The 16,402-nt window shown below is 40.5% G+C and overlaps 2 protein-coding genes across 5 annotated transcripts in view; one reads left to right on the plus strand and one right to left on the minus strand.

Moving 5' to 3' along the window:
* Positions 1-3,091, plus strand: part of cicb (capicua transcriptional repressor b) — a 43,688-nt gene extending 40,597 nt beyond the window's left edge. For all 3 annotated transcript variants that reach the window (XM_061717154.1, XM_061717155.1, XM_061717156.1), the window contains exon 21: positions 82-3,091. In XM_061717154.1, the coding sequence (XP_061573138.1) occupies positions 82-368 (287 nt within the window). In that variant the 3' untranslated portion in view covers positions 369-3,091. The remainder of the gene's footprint in view (positions 1-81) is intronic.
* On the minus strand, positions 2,278-13,096 carry znf526 (zinc finger protein 526). Of its 2 annotated transcripts, none has more exons than XM_061717159.1 (8): positions 12,910-13,096; positions 10,082-10,537; positions 9,755-9,924; positions 8,721-8,816; positions 6,331-7,121; positions 6,104-6,239; positions 3,160-4,746; positions 2,278-2,824 (listed from the first exon to the last, which is right to left on the minus strand). In XM_061717159.1, exons 2-8 carry the CDS (start codon positions 10,371-10,373, stop codon positions 2,666-2,668), a joined length of 3,231 nt encoding a protein of 1,076 aa, XP_061573143.1. In that variant the 5' UTR covers positions 10,374-10,537; positions 12,910-13,096; the 3' UTR covers positions 2,278-2,665. The 2 variants fall into 2 exon arrangements, with proteins under 2 accessions (XP_061573143.1, XP_061573141.1); XM_061717157.1 differs by having other exon boundaries at positions 12,899-13,096.
* Positions 13,097-16,402: the final 3,306 nt, after the last annotated feature.

The raw sequence follows: 16,402 nt of genomic DNA on the forward strand, positions 1-16,402 counted from the left end.
ACATCCACGTATGCTCACACCATGGATATTTGCTTGGAAGCAGCCTCAGAATTTGGTGACAGAATGTATTTCTGCTTCCAGCTCAAGCCACTGCAGCTTTCCAGACGAGATACTCCGACATATTTCCCACCAAAGTGTGTCTGCAGCTGAAGATTAGGGAGGTGCGGCAGAAGATCATGCAGACTGCTGCTCCTTCCGACTCCTCTGCTTTAGGCCCGGACCCTACCGCCTCGCTCCCAGGACCGTCTGGCTCCCAGTTAGATGAGGCTTCCGGGAGAGACGGAGGAGACCTGCAGGACGACGATGTTGAACAGGGAGCAGAAATGAGCCCAGAGAATCCCCGTGATTCACAGGAATCTTCTACATGAGGAATGCAAAGAAGTTGGATCGACTAATCAGTGACAAGTCACACCTTTCCACCCTCGTGCATATCCATATCTATTCTCTTTTCTCTTAGCCAGTCATATCTTAATTTCCTACCATCCAGCTGCCAACCTGTGAGAGTGATAAATGTTTATTTGCAATGTTGGGACTCATCTTTTGGAGCGTGCAACCCTAGCACCACAAAAAGGACATGGAAAAACAAGTTGCACATAACATACACAAATGTTTTACCTTCATTCCCACACTTGACTTAGCACTCTGTATTAATCTTCTTCGAGAAAGCTCCCATTGATGCTTGTGAACGAAGGGCCATCATGTATGGGTGCACGCGTTTGCCTTGAAGATGAAATGATTCTCATTTTGGACAAAGAAACCTGCTTAGGCTATTTTGAAATTGTGAAAAAATGAGCAGTTTTAAAAGATGTAGTTATATGTTTTGATATTTGTTTTGTTTTTAATCATTTTAGCTCAGTAAAGGCAGAACGTGTCTGCTTGAAGAACAACCTGTATGTATACATGTTACAAGCTTGTGGTTATAGTTTCTGCTGATGTTCGGGGGCTGGGCCCTCAGCAGCCGGGAACCAAGCAATTTGACGAGACATTGAATTGGACTTTGAGAGGTGTTTTTCTCACCCGTAGACCTTCAGGGGAGGTCTACGAGGAGTGACTGAAACTTAATCGGACTTCTGGCAGTGCCATCATTCCTGCATTTGCCTGACTGGCCACGTCCTTCCTTCTTGCGACCGACCCTAGCACATGCCAGTAGGTAGGAACCAAGCATTCCTGTGCCTCTCTCTCTCCACGCATGAAGGAAGGAGAAGGGTCAGAGTCACCGGGCCCTTCCTGGCTCACAGAGGTCAGGCGGAAAGAAACCTTCGTCCTCTATTGCCAAGCAGTTTTATTGTTGTTTTTTTTATTATTAAGTATTCTGATTTATATTTAACATTGTCATACTCAGTTTGTTGTACTATTTCTATGATTATTATAATTATTACTCCTTATATCATTGCAGTGAACCCACTTTCATAGTTCTGGTGTCTTTCGTGGGAAATGTTTCTTTAATTTCTGTCAACCTAAGCTTTCTTGTGTATTGTTTTTGCCAGCACCACAGTCTTATAGGCAGGTGAGAGATGCTGCTCCACACCTGTACAGTCCCTCCATTATAGTCTTCCCTCGACTGGCCTATCATTTGAGCCTGTGGTGCAGTTAATTTTGTTCATTTTAAACAGGAATACAAACACAATGTGGACCTTTATATCCTTTAAGCAGTAATAAGCCGTATGTTTGTAGACAACCTTGTATGCCTCTCCTTCCCTATCCACATTCAATTTTTATAGCCTCAACACTTATACATCTCCTTCCTCCCATCCTTCCTTCTTTTGTCACTTTATTGCTCTCTCCTGACCTCCGGGCAGAGAGAAAACTGGGGGAAGTGAAAGGAATTAACAAATCAGAGTTGGTAGGATACAATACTGGTTGTGTCTTTATGTGCAAGACTTGGTTGTGTTGTAAATAATTTACTGTAGAGTCAGTAGACTCATAATATTGATATGGAAAAAGAAAATCTGTTATTGAACTTAAGTTGACTTTTAAGACACCGTTACAGAAGGTAAAACATGAAATGGGGGGGATCAAAATAAATATGGCTATTAATGTTATTGTGTTTTACACCTTGTCTTGATGTTACATATGCAAAAGAGGAATTTATACGAATAAATTGTTTGGGTCTGAATCTTCCACATTAAAACAAAAATAGGTGTTTCATTGGAACTTGGAAAAGTTAAGGATATAAATAAGTTATCTAAGCACAACTTTAGTCCAAACCCTAAGACACAACACTATTTAAAAAGGACATATATGTGAATTTGGGTTACAAAAGCTGACAATTTTGAAGAAAAAACATTTATTTGAATTTGCCACTTTACAACAGACGCCAATACATTTTAACAAAAGGAGGAAACAAAAAAACCCACATCCTTGTCATAAGAGATAAAAATTAACTATACAAATGTCATTTGAGGCACAAGCCATGGTCCTTATTTATATTAACCAATTATTTTGAGAACACATCACTTCCATGTATAAGTAAGTTCCCTCACAACTCTGTTCAAGAGAGAACCTGAGACACTTTTTTTTTTTTTTTTCAAATTAAATGTTCAGTTCATAAATATCTGGATCCAGTAAATCAATACTTGAGTCAATCTCACAGTAGTCGATGAGTCTGAGCTTGTATTAAGACTAGTATTGATGTGATCAGCTCTACGACGGCCTTAACTCGTCCTCAGAGCAGCTGCACGCCGTCCATGGCCAGGCCGTTCTCCAGGGCCGTGTGGTAGATCTCCAGCGCCTGCTCCAGCGGCAGAGCCCCCCCTTCAGTGGTCTCAATGATGGCGATGGTCTCCCCAAACTCATTACACATTATAGTGGGGGTGCCCTGTGTCTGGGGGGAGAATATTCAGAGTGAAATCAATGAACAGACAAGAGATGAAAAAGTGTTTCCTGTTACTGACATTAACGATCTTGTTCTTGCAAAGAAAGAAAATGGGCGACTACTGACTGACTGTAACGATGGCAATCAAAGCAACATTTCCCCACTCTGATGTTTAAGAAAATCAAACGCTGATTATACAATAGGGTCTTGTAAATGACATTACAACCCTTGTAAGACTGGAGTAAAATCTGAATAAATGTTATATCTACTGTGTTACTTAAAGTGTTATTAGTTATTAATAAAAATTTAGTAGTTGGTTTTAACAACTGGGAGATTGTTCTTGCCTGATGTAGATCTGAGGTCTGAATCTGGATGAGCTGGGGCTGCCGGGCCGCCAGCTCGACCGCCGAAGCCTCCACCACCGTCACGGCAGAGCTGGTCTCCATGGCAGCCTGGGCGGCCGCCTCCTCGTCCATCCTCTGCTGCCTGGCGTGGGTCTTTTTGTGGTTCCTCAGGTTGGAGAAGGTCTTGAATGCTTTTCCACAGAGGGGGCAGACGTGCGGCCGCTCGCCCGTGTGCGTCCGACGGTGCTCGGACAAGTGCATGCTCTGGATGAAAGCCTTTCCGCACACCTCGCATCGGAACGGCCGCTCGCCCGAGTGGGTTCGCAGGTGCTCTCGCAGGTGTGTGTTCTGGCGGAAGCGCTTTCCACACACCTGGCAGGGGAACGGGCGCTCGCCGGTGTGGACTCGCTGGTGCAGTGCGACCCCAGAAGACGACACAAACAGCTTGCCGCAGATGGGACACTGGTGAGCTTTAGGCCGCTTGCCTGGCGTGCTCCGTGGCCGTCCGAGTCCCAAGGTGAAGTGGCTCAGTCTGTGAAGTCTCAGATTGGCAGGAGAGTTCAGCTTCTTCCCACAAATGTTGCAATCAAGGGCTCCTCTCACCAGACTTGTTGAATCCCCTGATTCTGAGCCGACTGTTGAGGTGCAGGGCTCTGAAGTCGGATCTTTTCCATCTTTGTTCCCCTCGGTCTCTGTACCCGCCTGCACCAACAAGGGGTGCTGCTCCAGACAGTGGACGTCTCGTTGCTTCCTGAGCAAGAAACCAGCTTCACAGTGAGGACAGGGAAAAGGCGCCGGAGCTCCCGGATGTTTGGTGAAGCGATGCGCCGCCAGCTTGGCAGCGCTACGAAACGTGCCGGGGCAATCGGGGCAGGTCAATGCCGCGGCACCAGAGTGTAGCAGGCTGTGCTGCCGAAGGTTGGACGCCACAGAGAAGGAGCGGTGGCAGACGTCGCAGCGGTACGGGCGGACACCAGAATGGATGAGGGTGTGCCTCATCAGATTGGCCAGCAGTGAGAAGGTTTTGCCGCAGTCAGAACACTGGAAAGGCTTCTCGCCAGTATGCGTCCGTATGTGGTTTCGCACGTGAATCTGCTTCTTGAAGGACTGGCCACAGACGCCACACATGAAGCTGCGCTCGGTGGCATGGGATGTGCGGCGGTGATGCGTGAGCTGCAGCCGGGAGGGAAATGTTTTGGGGCATGAACGACAACAGAAAGAGCCTTTGTCTGATGATGAAGTGGAAGCAGCGTCTGCTGATTCAGCAGGGGCTGGCAGGACTCCTGCACTGCTGTCGGCTAGGAAAAAAGGCTCTGCAGCTGAAACACTTATATCCTTCATTTCCACCTGCTGAAGGTCGTCGGTGTTTGCTTCAACTACCTCAGACGCCTTACTCTCGCCATCCTCCTCCGCCTTCGCTGCTCCACCCTCTTCCACTCTGCTAGAAGAACTTGGCTTTGGATTGTCCATTGTTTCCATCTCTTCCTCTGTGAGAGGGGGCAGCAGGTTCAGTTTTTGGGAGTTCTTCTCTCTTGCTCTCTGTAGGATGGCAAGAGCCTTGACAGATGCTCTGCTTGGAGGTAAAGCCTAAAGAAAACAACACATGGTAAAGAAAAACCCTACACTAACCTCAGGGTGTTAAGCTTGAATTATGGATCTGCGTCAAATCGACGTCGTGCACACACCGTCGCCGTGACGCTGTCGTGAACCCTTCGGACTTCTCCGTCACTCCATTTTGCCGCGGTGCAGTACCCCCCGTGACCGCTAATTCGCAATCTTTTCCTGAATGGTTTATCCGACTTTTTCCGGTCACAGTGAATCAAAAGAGATAAGGACAATTATTTTGCAAAAAAACCAAAACAAAACAAAAAAAAAAGACAAATCACACATACACGAAGAAAAGAGCGCTGAAAGTTCACGACTGCTTCAAACCGGAAATGCGTTGCTACTAGGAATGGGCGATATTTTACCGTTCACGATATACCGTCAAAAAAATTCCCCACGGTAAGAATTTGTCATCTCGTGGTAAAAATGATAAATTCCTGTTGATGATGTTTTTGTGTAAAGTCGAATTTATGGTTCTGCGTTATGTACGTGAAGGAAGGAAGGAAGGAAGGAAGGAAGGAGCCAGAAAGAAAGAAATTAGCTAGAAAGAAAGAAAGAAAGAAAGAAAGAAAGAAAGAAATGAGCTAGAAAGAAAGAAAGAAAGAAAGAAAGGAGCCAGAAAGAAAGAAAGAAAGAAATGAGCCTGAAAGAAAGAAAGAAAGAAAGAAATGAGCCAGAAAGAAAGCAAGAAATGAGCTAGAAAGAAAGAAAGAAAGAAAGAAAGAAAGGAGCCAGAAAGAAAGAAAGAAAGAAATGAGCCTGAAAGAAAGAAAGAAAGAAAGAAATGAGCCAGAAAGAAAGCAAGAAATGAGCTAGAAAGAAAGAAAGAAAGAAATGAGCCTGAAAGAAAGAAAGAAAGAAAGAAATGAGCCTGAAAGAAAGAAAGAAAGAAAGAAAGAAAGAAAGAAAGAAAGAAAGAAAGAAAGAAAGAAAGAAAGAAAGAAAGAAAGAAGGATAAATTCCCGTTGATGACGTTTTTGTGTAACAAAAGGCGGATCTGAGAGCGAGATAGATTTATAGTTACAAAGGTGGAGTTGAATTGGTATTTTTTTTTTATCGTCATTTTTATCGTTATCGGGAACAATGCCAGAAATTATCGTGATACATTTTTTAGTCCATACCGCCCATCCCTAGTTGCTACCAAGCGAACCAATCACAGGTCTGCGTCGCCTCGATGCGTAGTTACAATTTTCGGGAGGTGCACGTCAGTGACGGCGTCAGTGATGGCGTGTGGTACGCGTCAACCCGTAGCACACGCCGTAGGCACGGCGTCGTTTTGCCGCAGAACCATAACTCAAGCTTTAAACAAGTCAGAAGGAGGAGTTGCCTAATTTCTTACCACATAAACGGGCGTAGCTGCGCCTGAGGTATCCCGGTTGAGGTGAGTCCGGCGGTGGTAAAGGTACTTGGTCATGTTGGTGAAGGTTTTGTTGCAGAACTGACACTTGTGAAGGGGGTCTGAAGTGTGTGACTTCCTACAAGGAACCAGGAGTAAACGATGACATAGACAGAAAAGAAAAACAGTAAACGGGATACATACTGCTGCCCACCGGGCGGGGTGTTCACCTGTGCATGATGAGAGTCATTTCCGTGGTGAAACCGTTACCGCAGTCCACACACAGGTACCGGGCCACTCCCGAGTGTGTGCGCATGTGTGTCTGCAGCGACGTGGCTTTCTTGAACACCTTTCCACACTCCGGACACTCGTGTGTGCCTTGCTCATGCACACGCTTGTGAGCAGTGAGCCGGTTGACTGAGGTAAAGGTGCGCTTGCAGAGATCGCACTGGAGCGGTTTGGCCCACGTCACTGCTCTCTTCTCAGCTACTCTGTTTCTCATGTCGTCTATCTTGTAAATTGTCTCTTCTCTTCCTCGCATCTCCTCCACGCCGCTCATGACCCCGGGCTCCCCGCTCTCTTTGTCCTGGCTCAGGAAGTGCTCTCCCTGGTGCTGGAGGAAGTCCTCCGGGGTCTGGAAGAGGAGGGAGCACTCGGAGCACTCGTAAGGGTGGATGAGCACCACCTCGGTCGGTTGTTGCTGCTGGGTGTCGTCCTGCTGACTGGGGGCCAGCCTCAACTCTACTCTCTGTACGCCGTTCTCCACCGTGGCCAGCTTTCCTGAACAGCTCCGGCCCATAGTGGGCAACAGCGCGGGCAACCTGGAGCGGCGCTGACTGGGAGCCGTGGAGCTGTCGGCCAAAGCTTGAGCTGTGAGGATCTGCAGGTGCATGGTGGCAGAGCCGGGAGTCGCAGTCACGGGGGGGAGCAGGTAGGACCGGGAGCTGGCAGCAGGTTTAGAGACGGACTGATGTTTCTTCTGCAGCTGCTGCTGCTGCTGCTGCTGCTGCTGGCCAAGTACCTGAACAAGACAAAGGAGTGCTTCAAAAACAAGCTCCATGTTGTAAAAAATTCTTATCTGTAGTTTATTTGCTTTCAAGCAAATAACTACTTTTTTGAGAATAACTGGTGCCATGTTTTGCCTTTAAATATGTTTAAAGGTATGAAAACATTAAAGTGTTCAGTTATAATTGCATAAATTGTCTATATTTCATTACTTTATATACTGTCTTGGGGTTACATTTGCAAAAAATGCTAAAAACCAAATTCTCAAAAATTAAAAACCAAAATAGGGGACAAAAAAAAAAAAGGAACAAATAAAAATGGAATGTGGGAAAAAATAAAACCGATTTCATCCGTCTCTGTTTGCTGCCCTGGATCTGTTTGGTAATTCTGACCCAAGATGTTTCTGAAAGCAGTTTTATCAGCATTCTGGGAGCTGATTGGTCCTTACAGCATCATTAGCTGCCAATACTTGCTTTTGAATCTCAATATAACACTAGTAGTAATATTGTGCATAACTACAGTCATATAATTCATGTAACAGCTCAAAAAACTTTTAATAACACTAACCCAAATCAATATCGGAATCGAAACGAATCGAATCAAATCTTGATAATCGATTCTGAATCTTAAGAATCAGAATCGAATCGATTCTTGACATTTGAATCGATCCCCAGCCCTACACACCAACTAACCATTGAACAATTTGTCAACCAGCTTGTCTACTCCACCTACCGAGACGCCACAAAATCAAATCGGAGTAACTTATGATCGTTGGGCACTTTTTACTCTATAATGTGCTGACTTTTTAAGCACATGAAGAATATGATCTCGGGTGAAATAAGGAAAAGTCTATTTTGCATTGGTCAAAAAAAATCTGCAAAAGTGGCTAAAATTATGTTGTTGTAAAAATGGGCACAAGCCACAAAAACACAGGTTTACAGATCACAATGTAAGAGCTCAATGGCCCACTCCAAAATAGTGGTGATTAGCAGAAATTGTGATTCAAAACATCCCTCACAAAGACAGCAGGATGTCATCCTGTTGCCTAAAGGCCTGACCGGTCGGTAGTTACTGGGCTAAACTCCAGTTCTGTAAGTATGTTTGTAACGGTGCAGGGGAAATAAAGTCTAATGAAAACCGAAGGAGATTTGTCTTGTTTTAGCAGGGAAACCTGGGGTTTTTAAACACAAAAAGGAAAAAAGGTTTTTCTCAAGTACCGCTCTGCTTCTTCTGCTAATAGCAGCAGGTGGTTGGAGGTCAAAAATAAAGGGACATCTCCCTGCCCCCAAAACACTCAATTCTGAGTACTATAACCAAATTCCTGTCCTTTAGCTATTCCAGATTAAATTTATCAACCATCTATTCTATAATTTTATTAAACATACAGTGCCCCAATCTGGATACGTATTTTTGACTCACCAGCAGAAAAAACCCAACAAAATACACCCCTCTCTAATTCGTGCTCCTTACAGAAACTCTGATGGGAATTAATAGGTTTTGATTGTTCATATCTTATTATCATGTATCAAATTAAATAATCCTACTGTGTTCTTACTCTTAACGCATAAATATGACCACACATAGTGAACAATATAATGGAGGTGAATCTTAGTACCTGTGCCAGGATCTCCCCGGCCTGCTGCTCACTGAGTACGTAGTTCTGCACGTTACTCAGAGGAGTGATGGAGCCGTCCGGCTGCAGCACGTACTCCTGATGCAGAGGAACAAAAACACCAGTGTATTGCTACTGAAAATCAAACCATGTCTGATATCGGCTTGTGTTTTTTTGAACGATACACTTTAAGACTTCTGTCCCTGTGACTTATCCATTTCAGTAGTTTGACTGTGACACGGATTCAAACAAGTATTTACTGGAACATCAGTACAGTCACAGAAATATCAATGTCATAAATGTAGCCAATTACTATTCTAACATTTTATAAATACCATCACCTGTCACAGTTCAGAGAAAAATTGTTTTCAAATTTGTATCAAAAGTAAAAAATCTTAAAATAAACAAACTGCTCGTAATAGCAGTCATCCTACATAACAAGCAGTTATTTAACAAAATAGTAGCAGAAAACCATAAAGCCATACTGTTAAAACAATACCAATTGCAGAGGTCAGTTTAATAGTTTAGTCAAGGAACTACAGAATAACATGTGTTATACTCGGCCTGTGTTGAAAAAAATTGATTCTCCGGTTTTAAATCGATTTGTATGTCTAAAGATATTTTTTTTTATTTATTACATTGTCACCCAGTGAACTTTAATCCCAGTAGTCGTGTCATTTAATTCACACATGCACGTGGTGTGAAACTATCAAACAATGAACATGGCATCAAGTTTAATACTAGTATCAATATGTTGCATATCTACAGTCATGTAATTCAGGAAAAAGCTCAAAAACCATTTTTAATAACACTAACCCAAATCGATATCGGATCAGACTGAATCGTGATAATCGATTCTGAATCTTAAGAATCGGAATGGATTCTTGACATTTGAATCGATCGCCAGCCCTATGTTATAATATCAGTAATTATTACCACAACAGACAGAATGATACCAAATAATCTAATAATGTCACACTATTTATTTGGATGCCGATGGTGAAAATGGTCCAAACCCTGTGTTTCGTCTCGCTTACTGTGGTCTCTGCGTTGCTGTGTGTGCTGCTCCTGCTGTGGGTTCGTCGGTGCTCCAGCCAGGTGTCAGGTGAGTTGAACAGAGCCAGACAGTCAAGACACTGGTACTGAACGGTTCCAGAAACCTGAGCCTCTGCGCTGGCTTCCTCCACCTCCAGAACCTCACACACCTCTGAAGAACAGTAAAAACAAAACAAAAACAGCTCTCCCTTAGTTTTATTTAAATGTATCCTTCTGTTCTACAGTGTGTGTTGCTTCTTATAAGTATCTGGGAAAAAGGCACATTTTCATACATCTTAAAAAACATTTGCTTTCTTCATTTCATTCACCTTGTTGCTCCACCTCCATCCCAGCCTCTTGCATGTGCATCTCCTGATGCTGCAGCAGCTCTTCTGCGTTCACCAGCAGGCTCCCACACTCCAGACACTGGTACTGCTGGCTCTGCCCCATGTCAGGGATGGTCAAGCCCTCCACTGCGTCGCTCTCCATCTCTTGGCCTGTGTGGATCTGCTGGTGGATCAGCACATCCTCCAGGGAGTTGAAGAGCTCTTGGCACTCGCTGCACATATACTGGTGTTGGACATAGACGCCCTCCGCCTCCTCCTGCTCCTGCTCGGCCATCACGGCAGAGTCTCCGTGCCTTTGTGCTATCTCTGACGGTTTGTGAGTGTATCATGAAATGTCGCAGGAAAGGGAAGTACTGAGTTATTAAACTTAACAGTCACTTCTTTGTCCAATGAATGAACACAACTGTCGTCATCCACAAAGTCTGGATAGGAGCACACCTGCAAGAAAGCAAAACACTAAAATGACAACATGTAACACAGCTACATAGGAACATAAACCACTTGAAGTAACCATATGTTAAAATGTGTGACACCTAGGGTTGCCAAGTCCCTGAAAAACAGGGGCGTCAATTGGGTATTTTCAAGGGAAAATGTAAATGTTTGTTTTTTAAATACATTTATGTAATTACTCTGTGTCTATTTGTATTGATTATTCTATTACTTAATACATATAGAATAACTACAAATGCAAATCAGAACATGATCGATTTCACTAGTTATTATACACTGCAAAAACTCAAAATCTTAACAAGAATATTTGTCTTATTTCTAGTTAAAATGTCACATTTTTAGTTAAAAAAAATCTCATTACATTTAAGACAAGACTCAAAAACAACCATTTCCACCTGTTTCAAGTAGATTTTCACTTAAAATAAGTGGAAAATCTGCCAGTGGAACAAGATTTTTTTGCTTGTAATGAGAAGATAAATCTTGTCCCATTGGCAGATTTTTATACTTATTTTATACTTATTTCAAGTGAAAAAGAACACCTCATCGGCAGGGCCGGCCGACCCGATTGTCTTCACCCTTCCTGGCATGGCGAATTTTTTTTAACCCTTTTTTTATGAGTGAAACGATATTTTAACTATTTGACTCGAACCTTAATTGAATTAGATGCATATTTTTGAATGCCATGAACACATGGAAAACACATTTTCATCCAGCAATTCACTTTAATACAAAACAACTAAATGAACTGAATAAAATAAGTATCTTTCTTAAACAGAAACCTGTCCTGCTTAACTTAAAATTGTATACATGTATATAAAACAAAAGAAAGAAAGCAGAACATTTTATGGAATTTATGGAGTGTGGATTTAAGCGGTCTGGGGAGTGGGCCGGATGAGTCTGTCGTAGCTACTAGTGATCCTCTGCAGTGTTCTTAAATCATTTCCTCTCTTTTGATACTTGATTTCTTTATTGTGAGAATTGTATATTTGAGTTTATATTTCTGAATTAAACACAACGGTGAAATACTTTGGGCTAACCTTTCAAAAACAGAGAAACCTTTGTTGTTTTGATTTTTGTTACTTTTTTGTTTTTTTTATTTGGGGTTTTATTTATTTATTTATTTTTTTCTCTTTCCTTTTCTCATTTAAACCTAAATTGAGTGTTGCTTTATGGTATCTTATAAATACCTGAGTTGTAAGAAATATGATTCGATTGCTGGACAGTAATTCAGTGGCCCTTGATGTTTCCTTTTATGTAAGAGCACTCTTACTTTTGTGTCATTGGAAAGATTTTGAAAGACAAATAAAGATAATGTTGGAAAAAAGAAAGAAAGAAGAACATCCATTCTGTTATAGTGCACATTTTTAGTGCAATAACAAAAGTGCAAACAGAAAGTCTGTAGAAAACTTTTATACAGCAATCCTTATGTTAAATTTAATACCAATGTAATACCTTTTTCACTACCTTCAGATTTTTTTTAAAAACTGTCACAACATTAAGTGTTAATCACGGACCTTTTAACATTAATACAGATTTTGACCTATAGAACACTATACAGAACAGATTTATAGACTCATTGATGTTGTCCAGATGTTTCATATTTATTTCACTTTGTGAATGACAATAAAATAGACTGCTTAAAATGTAAAAGGTAAAAAATAATACCAATTTAAAAAAAATAATAATACCTCTGACAGTGAATTTAACACTTTTAATGGCCTTAGATTTGGCAATTTTCATTTATCACTTTTTAATACTTTTTAAAACCCTGCGGAAACCCTGCACTTGTAGTAAAACAGGAAAAAAATAACTTATGAACTCAACAGCTCAATAACATTTTATGACTATGTTTTGACTCTCTCAGTAATTAATACGGGACAAAGTGCGTCCCTTTTCAGCTCAATACGGGACACATACTTTAGTTTATAAATACGGGACGATTCCGTTTTTCAAGGGACGGTTGGCAACCCTAGAAATGACACCTCTTAACGCATCTGTCAATATAAACCTGTTCATCAAACCATCCACACACACAGCAATGACCCCCAAGCGAGGGGCTAAAACATGCAATTCAGAAATAAACCCCTCCGTGTCCGACCTTACTCCCCCAGCTTCGTACATGCGGACAAAACCAGCGATTTCCTCCCAAATTGAGCACATATTTGTGTGTACAGTGTTGCGATGGCATATGGAGAGCTGTTGGCGGCGCTCCCTCCGATCCTGCAGAGCTGTTTCTCGGCACCGCGGTTTCCTGACGGCGCGGCCGCTGCACCGGGCGGCCCGTCAGGCGGCGCTGCCCGCTTTCCCCGCAGCTCCGCGGGAGCGCGGCGGGCCCTTCTTTCTGCTCACCTCTCACTTACTCTCGTTGGACGATCCCTCGTGGAGCCGTCACTCGTCCATTACGACGCATATTTACTTTGTCACCGCCTTACTGCCGTTCCGAGTGAATAAATACGTTAAAAAACTGCATTCTATTGGGGGATATTAACATTAGAAAGCGTGTAATGAAACGTTTACCCGCCGACAGCTTCCATTCTTGTGATGCGATGTTCCGCCCAATGCGGTAGTGCGAGGGTTTGGGAGCCTGCTATTGGATGGACTGGCTGTCAATCATGACGTAGGTGTTACTCATGGGAAATGTAGTTCGGTCTGTTAACTGTCTGGGCTTCATTGGGTCTGAAAGAATTGATATTGATTTTAATTTATTTTGGAAGGACGTGTTGTTTGGTGTTTTTGACCATGTAACAATTAGAACAAAGCCAAAAGAAACATTTGTTATTAATTTGTTGATTATCCTCGCAAAATTCCACATCCACAAATCCAAATTCTTACGCAAAAAACCCTCTTTTTTTACTTTTCATTGTGAATTAAAACAGTATCTGGACTCTATTAAGTTTTCTACTAATTCAAAAGCAATCAAAACCATAAATGTATGTAAATGTTTTGGCTTTTTGTTATAATTTCATCCCCCCTGGCTGGTTATAATGTGTTGTGCTTTTTGTTTTGTTTTTTATTTGAGTTATACTCTTTATATGTTATAATTCAACGTGAAATTGCATAATGTGAAGTTTTGTTATCATTGTACTGTTTGCAAATGTTAAAAAAAAAAAAACTGGGCTTCATTGGACATTAATGTGGACTGCTCATTTTGTAAACTGTCTGCAGAAGACTTATGTCATTTATTTTGGTCTTGTCCCATGTCATGTATTTTTTGGCAAGATATCTGTTCACTAATTTCACAACATATTGACTCTGATTTCTCCCTTTTATATGAAAATATATTGTTTGGATTCTTTTCTCACACCTCTAGCAAAGCAAATCAATTTTACATCATCAATTTAATTTTGTTACTTGCAAAATTTCATATTCACAAATCTAAATTCTCTAATCACATACCATTTTTCCCAGGCCTTTAAAAAGGAATTCAAACAATACATTGCAACAATCCAATATTCTAAAAATAGAAAAGCCATCCAAACCACGAAGTTATGTACTATGTATAACATTTTTTTGAACTGATCTATAATTTCTGTCTGTGACTAATCCCCTGGCATCAACTGTTTCTATATATTTGTTTTGTTTGTTATGTTTTGTTTGTTTTATAATGTATTGTTGACAATTTGAAATAAAGAATTGTGAAAAAAATAAAAAACTGGGCTTCATTGGGTTTGAATGTTATTGATTTCGGCGCAGTTAATAATACCTTCAACATAAATTGGATCAAAAAGTATTTGAAAAACCCCACATCTATTTGGAATTTTATTTCTCCCCACGTATTCTCAAATTTAGGTGGCCTTTGTAATTATAGCATTCCAAAAATACCACTAAAACTTTCTCACTTCCATCAACAGGTTCTCTTAGCGTGGGCATTGATTTACAAACACAATTTCTCTCCTCAAAGTTGCTTCATTTGGAACAACTGTAATATTGTTTACAAAAACAAGACATTATTTTTGGATAAATGGTTTGACAATGGAATTGTTTTAGTTAGTCAATTGTTCAAAAAAGATGGGTTGTTGTATAATTACTCCGAATTTCTAATGAGATATAATGTACCAATAACACCTAGAGAATTTTCAGTCATATTTGAGGCTATTCCTTCTGGTCTGTGCATGTTATTCAGGTGCTCCTACACTTCTCCTCCCCTATTATGCAACCCCCCTGATGTGTCACAGTCTTCTAATGTTTGCTTCTCATCTGGTAAGCTTCTGAATGCCAAAGTAAGAGCCATGTTTCAGGATGGTTTAACTTCCATCCCACCAGCCACATTTTATTGGGTCAATTTCGTGACAGATATTGAGTGGACAAAAGTTTGGTTGTTACCACAAAGACTCTTTCTAACAAATAAAGTCAAAAAGATCTCTTTTAAATTGATACACAAATTCTACCCTGCAAAACAACATTTATCAAAATTTTTAAATGATATAAATGTTAATTGTTCTTTTTGCCAAAGGCATCCTGAAACATATTCTCACTTATTCTGGTCATGTGAATTCACTTATAAATTCTGGAGGGACTTCCACAAGTATATTGCTGATTCTGTCTTTTCTGATTTTCATCTTTATTTTAAGAATGTTATTTTTGGTTTTCATCATTTTAATCACAAAGATGGGGACGCTTTCTTTTGTATAAATCTGTCTTTATTTTTAGCAAAGTTTCACATACATAAGTGCAAATTCATCCACAGAAAGCCTGAACTCCTTGTACTTAAAAAAGAAAACTTGAACAATATATGAGGATGATGTACTCATAAAAAAACACAAAGGCACCTGTAAATCGCTGAATTTGTTTAGATGAAACCTACTCTCGCACATTATGCTGTTTTTATTTTTATTTATCTTTTTAATTTACATTCAACTGTCTTGTCCTTTATACAGGACTGTCTCAGAAAATTAGAATATTGTGATAAAGTTCTTTATTTTCTGTAATGCAATTAAAAAAACTAAAATGTCATACATTCTGGATTCATTACAAATCAACTGAAATATTGCAAGCCTTTTATTATTTTAATATAGCTGATTATGGTTTAAGATTAAGATTCCCAGAATATTCTAATTTTTTGAGATAGGATATTTGAGTTTTCTTAAACTGTAAGCCATGATCAGCAATATTAAAATAATAAAAGGCTTGCAATATTTCAGTTGATTTGTAAGGAATCCAGAATGTATGACAGTTTTACATTACAGAAAATAAAGGACTTTATCACAATATTCTAATTTTCTGAGACAGTCCATTTAAATAAAAAAAAAAAAAAATGGGCTTCATTGAAAATAAAGCCCAGAATAATAATCCTCAGCATTTCCCAAATACAATGAGCAGACATCACTCCTAAACAGCTAGTCATACATTTTTTTTTCCACATCTTAAAAAAACTCAAGATGGGTTCACACAAATAACAAATAAAATGGTTGAAACAATACTTTCCTGTAACTTAAAAGTGCCGGAATCAGAATCAGAAAGAAGTTCATTGCCAAGTAGTTTAACACACACAAGGAATTTGTTGTGGTGATTGGTGCAATACAAAAGAACAAATAATGTTAAAGGAAAAAATGTACAAGTTGGTTCTAAAGTCATGAAGTAATGAGTCTGTAGGAAAAAAATTTACATGAGGTGACCTGGGTGCGTAATGTGACGCATACCTCAACCAGTTTGCCTTTTTCTTTGCAAATGGCTTATAAAATTTCAAGTGAATCATTAACCACCCGTTAACGCCCATGTCTTATTATTTATCAACAACTGAAATAGAGAAAAGTTAAATTTATTTTTTTACTGTATATGTCTATCCAATTCCTATGCCGAATGTATCATATCTAATCCAAGATTTTCTGAGACCGTTCCATTTTTTGTTTTATG

The sequence above is a fragment of the Cololabis saira genome, chromosome 3 (assembly GCF_033807715.1).
Source record: "Cololabis saira isolate AMF1-May2022 chromosome 3, fColSai1.1, whole genome shotgun sequence".
NCBI classification, from domain to species: domain Eukaryota; kingdom Metazoa; phylum Chordata; class Actinopteri; order Beloniformes; family Belonidae; genus Cololabis; species Cololabis saira.